Source organism: Arachis ipaensis, chromosome B10, assembly GCF_000816755.2.
Source record: "Arachis ipaensis cultivar K30076 chromosome B10, Araip1.1, whole genome shotgun sequence".
Lineage (NCBI taxonomy): Eukaryota > Viridiplantae > Streptophyta > Magnoliopsida > Fabales > Fabaceae > Arachis > Arachis ipaensis.
This window is the reverse complement of record NC_029794.2, coordinates 132625354-132635505: the sequence shown is the minus strand read 5'-3', so window position 1 is coordinate 132635505 and position 10152 is coordinate 132625354. Positions and strand designations below refer to the sequence as shown.

At 33.9% G+C, this 10152-nt stretch overlaps 1 protein-coding gene across 2 annotated transcripts in view; it reads right to left on the bottom strand.

Annotated features, from left to right (window-relative positions):
- The window catches only part of LOC107622573 (glucose-6-phosphate 1-dehydrogenase, cytoplasmic), a gene marked incomplete in the record, with an annotated part of 10870 nt that extends 757 nt beyond the window's left edge, over positions 1-10113 (bottom strand). The window contains 17 exon segments of one of the 2 annotated variants that reach the window (XM_016324517.2): positions 1-79; positions 233-278; positions 349-464; positions 1066-1136; positions 1913-2008; positions 4001-4148; positions 4439-4510; positions 6345-6381; positions 6625-6683; positions 6917-6985; positions 7066-7220; positions 8113-8299; positions 8411-8477; positions 8800-8885; positions 8995-9245; positions 9749-9823; positions 9995-10113. In XM_016324517.2, coding sequence (XP_016180003.1) covers positions 1-79; positions 233-278; positions 349-464; positions 1066-1136; positions 1913-2008; positions 4001-4148; positions 4439-4510; positions 6345-6381; positions 6625-6683; positions 6917-6985; positions 7066-7220; positions 8113-8299; positions 8411-8477; positions 8800-8885; positions 8995-9168 — 1462 coding nt within the window. 2 annotated transcript variants of the gene reach the window in all.

Here is a 10152-nt window from a genome sequence, read left to right as displayed (position 1 = left end):
TTCCAGCTTGGTAAGAGAATGGTTTGAACTCACCCTTGTCGATGCGGTGCAAAAGTGGGGTGAAGATTTCCCATGATGCCTGATCACACCAAGTTTTGAATCAACAATCCGTTAAGAGATATAATAATTCATATTCTTCCTCTTCTTAGTTTAAATTTATAAGAGAAGTGATTTCATAACAGACTCGGTTGCAATAGTTTATAAAGAATGTAATAATCCTCCTACAATCTACCTTCAACTCATCCCTCCGAACAAAATGTTGCTGATCACCTCTAATTCTGCAAACAAATTTTCAATCAGATCACTATTGATTCAAATCGTTTTAATGAGGTAGGAAAAGCAACATACGTATCAAGAATTAGACGTTCATAAGCCTCTGGAATTTTTACTCCTTGATATCGTTGTCGATACGACAAATCTAGTTCACTTTGCACCGTTGACATCTCGAGTCCAGGTTGCTTGACCTACAACACATTGAACTAGTAAGTCCACTTCAAGAAGTATCATTAAATTATGGTTTAATTACTCTGAGGTATAGTTTCACCAGTAAAGTCTCTAATTTAAAATTTTATATTTAGATTAGATTTATATGGTAAATAAAAGCTTTTAACTAATTTCATATTAACATTGTTATGGTTGAATACTTTTAGAATATTTTGTTTCTGTTGTTTTTAACTTCAACGGTTAATATTTTAATTATAAATTTTTAACTATAAGAACATATAAAATGATTAAACCTTAAATTATATCACATTTAAAGTCTAGATTTTAATAAATTTAACATGTTAGTATTTTTTTCATTATCATATACAAGAGGTAGAACAAAAGTAATAATTTGGAAGTGTTAAACACACATATATCAAAGCTTCAATTTCACTGCAAAGAAATTGATTACAGGCAGTGGTGCAATGGATAACACATTTGGTTTATACTATTCAACATATAAACAACAAGTATCCTCATTCTTATGCTTAAGTTCACCTTCCTTAGTTAACAAAACCTCAGATTCTCATAAAAAATCTGGTAATAAAGTAACCAAACAGTTCTACTTAAGAACTCACTTACCGTCAGCTTCATGTACATAGCTTCTTCAGGTTGCAGGCGTATGACAAACTCATTTCTCCCCTGCTTTTGACCTAAACAAGGACAAGTGGTACATCAACTGATGATTAGATTAAGTAAATATTCAAATTAATCCTTTTAAATTTTATGCATGAGTGAAATAGATCCCTCAATTAAATCTTTAAATTCTCCCCTAACTCATTTTTCCTTTGCATGTTGTTTGACCTACATTATTGTCCACCACAAAACTATGGTCAAACTCATTTTGTTGCATCCTTCATGTAGGTCCAACTGAGCATGCTCAAACAACATGAATAGGTCATGGACTAATTTAATTCAATGGAAATTTGAGGAACTAATTTAACTTATACGTAAAATTTAAAAAACCAATTTAAGCATTTACTCAATTAGTATCTGATAAGAAAATAAAAACCCAGGAATAAAAGACACAGTGAAAACAAAAAGATAAAGATTTATCAGTATCCATTATCAAATACTTAAAGAATATAGGCAAGCTAGTAGCAGCTGTTATGTATTTATGTTCCTTGTCAAAGATTCATAGTGGCTAATAGAGATATGTTCCTCTTAATTGTTACCTTTGGTTGTGGCTATGGATTTATAAATAATCTATATGCACTGACAGTATAAAATGTTACCTAATGGAAACTCATAAAAGTGCCAAATATACTTTTTTTTTAAGATAAAAAATACCCTGATTTTCCAAAGTTACAGCCTATATGCCTATATCTGATTACTTATCCAAAAGGGGGAAAGAAAATTTATGCAACTCCAAGTTTAAGCACTTATTGAAGAGAAATAATCCAATTAACAAAAAGGTCCGATGCCATACACTTGAATATATCACCAGGAACATCCTTGAATTGAACTCGTATCTCTGCCTTTCTTGAATTCAGGGCCTTCCCAGCTTTTATTATGAAAGGAACACCTAACACAAAGACGTTTAGTGATAATCTTTACTACTAATAAAATGGTTGAGACAGAATCATTGTCATTTAGTCACACATTTTACTGTTCCAAATACATGCACATTTGTTCTTGTTATCAAGTTGTTTAACAATTTTGCTTTTAATTTAGACAAAATCTTCAAATGTACCTTCTTTTTTTCTTTTCTTTAAAAAAAAATTGATTAAAAAAAGATGGTAAAACTTATAACTAACAAGAGCATTTTATTTAAAAAGAATTGTGGCTTGGTAGGTATGAATGCCTGTCAAGCTCACCAAATCCACCGCAATTAGACAACAAATGCAGTGGCTCTAGCACCAAAGGCTCCCATCTATAACCAGGAAACAAAACATTTCTTGGTCTTGCCATCAAGTTTCCAAAGCCTAAAGCCACACTTTCAACGCGCTCGAACACAGTCGCAGGCAACTTTCATAATCCATATGAATTTGCCAAGTGTCATCGCCAAAGGGAGTACCTTGTGATATATCTGCCAAACAAAGAACCTAAAATCTTCTCTGGCACCTTCATCTTCCACATTCTAGCCCAAAAGGCCACAGCTCCAGTCTATAGCAATACCAACAGCCTCCTCTACCACTGGGAAGGAGAGAACATCATCTTCAAAGCTTGTGGAAGTTGAGTTGCCAAACAAATAAAGTGCCGCACATTATGATCATATGTCTCACAATTGTATATGGGAGTTATGGATATTGATGTAGAGGACAAACTCACCAATTTCTCTGTTACATACCCAAGCAAGAATGAAGTATTAGGAATAGAAGCTTCCAATCATAAAGGGAAGCAACTTTCTCCTCTGCCCTTACATTACACTAGAAGGAAGAGAGTGGAGGGTAGAATAGGAAAGACAAGGGAAGAGAATCATGACAGATTTAGTGGGAAAAACGTAAAAGAGGGTCAGTAGGGATGATTCTAACAGATTTTCACGATTGGAGTGAGGAGAGTATAAGTAGTAGCAAAATAGGGAGAGGGAGAGGCAGACTTTTGGAAAGAATTAAGGCTAGGCTAGGAGAGTGAGGCTGGCTCTTACCATCACAGCCATAATCTTTTCTTTCTTGTATTTCCTTTCTTCTATGTCCGCAAATTGAGTGAAATCATTTTGCTTCACTCTTTTACTTGTCTTGCTCTTTGTTTTTGTTAATTTCACTACCTCAGTTACCAGTGGTTACATTCTCCCATTGGACTCAACTTGTCAATTGTCATACTATATGTAAGCTTCCCCACTACCCTTGCCGGGTATTTTCACCGGATCCCAACTACCAGATCTGACTGCCCCATGAAGAATACAAATAATGAAAAAAAAATGAGATATGGGTCCTGTTGCCATAAACGATGAGACAGCTTAAAAGAATCCAATTTCTCACCACCAGTGTCTTTAATTGTGATTTAACGCTGCGTTTGTTTATTGTCTTTCAAATACATTGACACGGACACAAATACATAGAGAGACATATACACAAAGATACACAAATTTTTTATTGTGTTTGGTGATATTGGACAAGACACACTAGTATAAACTAAATATCAATTTTACCCTTATATTATCACCAATGGAATAAGGACAAGAGTAAATTACTAAGGATAAAAGAGTAAATATTTGTGTCTCATCAATGTATCTCCATGTCTCATCTTTTTTGAAGGACACCAAATACATGTATTTTATGTATATTTGTGTGTCACCATGTCCTTCAAAAATTTGTGTCTCAGCAAACAAACGATGGACATATACCATCGTGTCTATGTATTAATGTCTGTGTCCCATCAAACAAACGCAGCATAATTGATCAAATGTGCAGAAATATATACCAAAGAATAGAAAATATACATGCAGACAGCCCTAAGAGAATGTCAACCATTATGTTATTTGCTAAACATTCAGCATATAAGGGAGGCCAAGAGAATTTCCTAAACTTGTAATGCAAATTAGTTTTAGAAAATAATGCTGGAGTTATTCTCCTACCTTCCCATCTTTCATTGTCTATTCGGAGAATAACAGATGCAAAAGTTGGTGTGTTTGAATTGTTAGGTACGGTTGGGTCATTCCTATAGCCATCATATTGTCCTAAGACAACTTCCTCATCTTTAATAGGAACTACTGATTGAAGAACCTGTATTTTCAAATAACTAGAAAGTGAGGAGCAATCTAGAACACGAACCGAAAAATTCAAGATAAACAAAAAAAAAGTGTAACATGGAAAGATATTAACTATAAAAATACCCTACTTTGCTGCAGTTGAGTAATAGTATGCACAATAAATACATAAAACCAGAAAACACGAGAGCAAAATGTTGGTACAGACCATGATTACTTCATATGAGAACCTGAAAGACAGAATAAATTACAGAACAAAATAATATACTTATAGTTTCCACATTAATTTAGCCGAAAGAGACAAACCTTCACTTTCTCATCTCGAATGTGTTCAGGCTTGAGAGAAACAGGTTTTTCCATAGCAATCAAGCAAAAAACCTGATCTTGTAGGAAAATAAACAAGGTTATCATGCTCAGCTTATAAATGTAGGATTTAAAATGCTGGAGCAGCTTGAGACTATTTAATAGGTCTTACTGTGTGAACTAAAGCCTGACATATCCAGGTTTTAAAATGAAAATTTTGTTATTACAAAACTAAAAAGCATGGTGAAGTCCATCAAGAAAGTATTATTAAGTTTTCCAATCACCGGTTAGAGAAAGATTTAGGTAGACTTAGAAATATTCCTAGTGCCACTTTGATAATTTAATTTAATACTCGAAATAAAAAGGAAAAAAAAAGAAATAGAACATGCAATGATGAAACTATTTTTCACCATCAGCAACACACTTAATGTTTCTAGAGATAAAACTGGAGATAATACCATATCACAAGTCATGCGGTTTAAATATCTTGGATCCATCGTATAAAATAGCAATAAAATAGAGGAATATGTAAACCAAGGTTCCTAATACTAGACCGGACATCAAACCATTTAGATTACCAAGCTACATCCAACCAGTTTAACCGGAGTTCAACTAGAATAACTAGATTATAGTAAAATAATATATTACATCATAAATAAGCACATGATAACAAATACATCCTCCATAAATATAAAAATACATAAAAAACCAAAATTCAAAATGATCAACTAAAGCCTCATATATTATACTCATGTAGAAGGCCAAAAAAAAAACCCTAAAACATGAGATTAAAATTGAGCTAATTAAATATTTGGCATCAGATAAGTGGATTATGTTGTACTTGTCACCACTGCAAAATCAGTATATCAATAAGCGGTTTGTTAAGTTATCATCACATGCCATTTTTTCTCTCTCTTTGCAAATACATACCACAAAAAAAACAATTGTACATAGAATTTTAACAACATATATTAATTGAATTTCTGTAGGTCCATTTGACCCATGGAAATTTATTTTGGGGGGTTTGGAATGGGCTGGTAAGTCAGCCATTTTGACTCTGCATCATTTATATCCCCATTACCATTCAAATTGAGAAACTGAGAGTGTAAGGAGATGCACACAATTACACAAAATAAAGTTCACAAATAAGACACAAAATTTACATGAAAGTAAAAATCCCTATTGTTAAAATGAGGAGAGAATCATATAATATCAAATACAAAAACATTGCAGTAAGTTACTCAGATCACCCCTTCCCTGAAACTTATTCTAGTTTCTTACTTATGTTCCTCATCACTCTTCTTGTTTTGTCCCCCCAAAAAAAACCCAAAGATTCCTATCATATATCTACAGTTAGTATAATATTTAATAATTAGGGTAAAGTACCCTTTTATCCCAAACACTCTGTTCAAGTGTCAATTTTGTCCCAAACTTTCGTTTGTCCTATTCTTGTCCCAAAAATGAGAGGATCTGAGATTAGTTATAAAGTAAACCCATATGATTTACAAATAAAATCAATTCCTATTTTTATCCATTCCAAACAAAGAATTGATTTACAAATCAATTCCATTCCAATTCCAAAAGGTTTCAAACAGACCCTTTTAGATTTATGTACTACATAAAATTTAAATTTAAAATTTTTAATAGTTTTCCCAAATACGCATTTGGCTCTTCATATGAATTTCCTTCATGCATTACCAATACAAGGTTGAAAATCAACACTTAAAGTATTGAAGTTTAAGTGCCAATACTATTTTGTTCTATCAAATGCATCCTCAAGAGAGATACCAAGAATGGAGGGGAATGAAGTTAAGCACTATTGTTGCATCTGATTATTGGACAGAAGCAACCGCTTAACATTACACCATGGCGATATGAAATCTACTTTATTCTACAATAAAGGCCTCACCTGAAGTAGATGGTTTTGAATTATATCTCGAATAATTCTGCCACAATAAAGTAGAATATTAATAAATTGTAGTTTTCTCATCATTACAATAGATATACATCATGTCAAATAAAAAGCTAAAAATAGACATATATAGGAGAGCAATAATTGATGTATGCAGAAACTTGCTTTTCTTAACATCACTTCACTTGAAAACCTATTATTGCCATGGATTCTCATTACACAACAAAATACAACCAAATAACTTATATAAAGAATTGAAATAAAATAATACACTTACCCATACTGGTCAAAATATCCACCTCGGCCTTCAGTTCCAAAATCTTCCCTGAAGACTATCTGCGAAATAGCAAGCAATCACAATCTAAAGTTTAAGATGGTGACACCAATGTTGGGTAATGCAGTAACTGAAAAAGGTAACAATGGACAGATGGGGTGAATTTTGGCATGTTCATTAACAATTGATAGATATGATCACAAACTATAAAACATGAATTGTGAATCCCAACTAACAGTTCCTCTTTAGTTTCATTCAAGTTTTTAAACCTCAACCCAAAGTTGCACTTTCTCACCTGCACATTAGCAATGTTGTCACGGTTCCAAAGAGGCAAGAACAAGCGATTTGCAAAACGAAGTACTAACTGGCAAAGTCAAATGAAGAGGGATCAGGTGGAACTCATGAAGTAAACAAGAAGTAAGCTATTATGTAATCATTAAGTACCATATTCTGTACTAGTTCCTTTCCCAAGTAGTGATCAATACGGTAAATTTGAGGCTCCTCAAACAATGCCCCAATCTGGGTACTGAGTTGCTCTGCAGATTCTAAGTCTTTACCAAATGGCTTCTCAACAACAACACGTGTCCATCCACCATCAGCTATAAAATTGAAATAGATGTGACCCATCAATAAATGCAATAGTAGATGCTCCAAGTGAAAAATATTAAGAGCATAACATGAGAAAGTGTTAGAGAATTGGGTATTATGAGGTGCATAAAGTTCCCATCAAGTGGTATGGGATGCTTGATTTTGTATTTAGAGAGAGTGGTTCTTTCCCCTTAAAGACTAGCTTTTAGGGTGTGGTTTCCCACTTTACTTAGGTACTTAATAGAAAGCAATGAGGAAAAGCTGACATATTTAAAGTTCATATCAGATTATTTCTTTTAATATAACAACCACTGCCAAACCCGGCGGTTGCATAGATGAAATAATGTTATCATGTCCTATAGTGAACCTTGTCCATTAAAGATTTAAATCTCTATTAGTGGTTTCAGCTACAGGTTTTTTTTTTCTTTTTATTTTCTAGGTATTGGATTTCATCTATTCTACTTTATCGTATAAGGCCTATTTTACCATCTTTTTCACAAATCAGATTAGGTGTCAGACCAAATTTCTCTTGATATTTTCATTTCTAACCCGATCTTGTCCAATTTTTTTGCTAATCCATTGCAATATTCTCATCCCTACAACATTCTCATTTCTTTTAGTTTCAAATGCCAAAAGCATAACCCACTACATAGAAATAACTTCAATTTAATTCCACTATTATCTAGAAAAATATCATGCAGGAAAGTAATCAACATTTAACATTTTACTCAATCAAACGGAAGAAGAGATTAGTGTTGGTTGACTTGCTTCTCAATCTATATAATAGTTGTCTGACTGAGAACTACACCCTAGTGGGGTTATGCTATGCCATACAGGGTTGCCTATTTTTTCCTTGCAAAAACATTTGCAGCACATTCCCAACAAGAGATTATTAGATCTTACATTTGTTCATGCAGCAAGTCTTGATCATCTTGCAAACAGATGGATATACAGAAGGTGGAAGAGCGAGATAGAAAAGCCGTCGAGATAAACCCTTTGCACTAGTTTTCAAAGATTCATGCTCCAAAATCTCTTTATCCAACAAACGGAAGCCATCCTCTGAATCGTATGGGCCACTTACATATTTGATCTAAAAGGAAGATGAGAGGAAAAGAGAATGAAAACTTGACCAATCAGAAGGGTAAATTTTATGATAAGACTGGCAAAAATTATAAAATGATGCACAATGGCCGGTGCTTACCAGATGCAAAAACTTTGCTACAACCTCCAACTCTTCAGAGGAAGCATCTTTGTCCCGAACAAGATAGCTGCATGTCACAATCAACTCCATTTATTTATTATACTTGAAACTAGTTTAAGAAGGTATGGAAGACAAATGTGACTGAGTCATAATAGAACAACCAGCGCATGCACAACATAACAATCATAGAAAGCTCTTTGCTGAAAAATTTCAGTTAATATAAACATAAGTATCAAGAAAATATGCTTTATTATTCATTCAAGTAATCAAATGATTTACATTACTTTACAATTTGTGAATCAGCTGAAAGAAGCAAGTTACATCAACATTTTTTCCACTCTAGATAAGGAAAATAATACAGTGATCGAGTTTTTTCAAATAAACCTCACCCACGTAGGCGTTCTCTTAATTCATCATTAGAGATTATTGTTCTTGCATATCCAAAAATAGAAACTTCATCTACTGGTAGGAATCCCTACAAAAGAAACCGCCAAACTTCATAACCGTTATTGGTTTAAAAGGTCACCAAGAAAAAGAGAAATTATCATCCATTCCAACACAATTGGAGGCTATTGAATTAAAACCTGGCGGTAAAGGTGGAATAATGCTGGAAATGTCTTCTTCTTAGCAAGATCACCAGAAGCACCAAGCACAACTATGGAGAGTGACCCAGTTTCAGGTCCATTTTCGAGATCCATTGATTGGGGAGATTCACTGCTAAAGCACCTCTTTTCAACATGCCATTGACCTGACCCCATTCTCTGACAGTACCAGAATGCTTGAACAATCTACGCCAGCCTTTAAGGTACTTAGGTAGTTAGGTTATTATCGTTTTCTGGTGAAGACTCACATGCAATTAAGGTGAACTTGATAGTTGAGAATGGTTAGATAATTTGACAGGCTTGACTAAATTGTCATCAAATGATTTTCAACTATCAACTTCTACGAAGACAACTAAAGAAAGTTTTCACTAAATTATCCATCAACTCACATGAACACAACTACATAATAATTTTTACCCGGTTTCCTATTTCCTTTTCATTCATTACTATTTTCATCAACTGAAAACAAGCAACATAACTACATACAGTGACGTAGTTCCTAAAGGTGGAAGAATATAATTTTCTTTTAGCAGTCTTATGGAATAAAAAAAATAATACAGTACGACATAGTGCTTATGACCGATAACCAACGAATCATTTATCCTTAAATTTTCAACTTTTGCCTTATATTAGATAAGGTTTTAACTAAAGATGAGAAAGATCCAAATGCTTATATTTTTAGTTCCTATTTTATTGTGTTACTTCTTCAGCCATAGAATGATCTAATCATTGTTACCTTCCTTTTTAGCAGCTAGAAGTTGGTAATAGTGTTCTAGGGTGAAGACATAGAAATCATCTGTCTCATCTCCTTCTGGAAAACAATCACAAAATGTAAGCTTTAAAGTTTAAGAGGTGAGCTGGCGAACCAGAGAAACGGAAACAGAAGAGCGGTGGCGAGAACAGCAGCAAAGCAGTAGAAGTAGTGAAGATTGGAGAAGCACGAGCAGCAGAACGAGAGTAGAAGCGGTGGCGGAGCGGTTACCCGGAGAGGCGCAGGCGGCGACGGCGAGAGCAGAAGCAGCGGAGGAACGAACAGAGAAGAAATGAGAATGGCTATAAGATTTTGTTCTGATTTCTGTGTGTATTAACGATGTGATTTGAGGTCAATTTTTCACCACAATAATAATAATAATAATAATA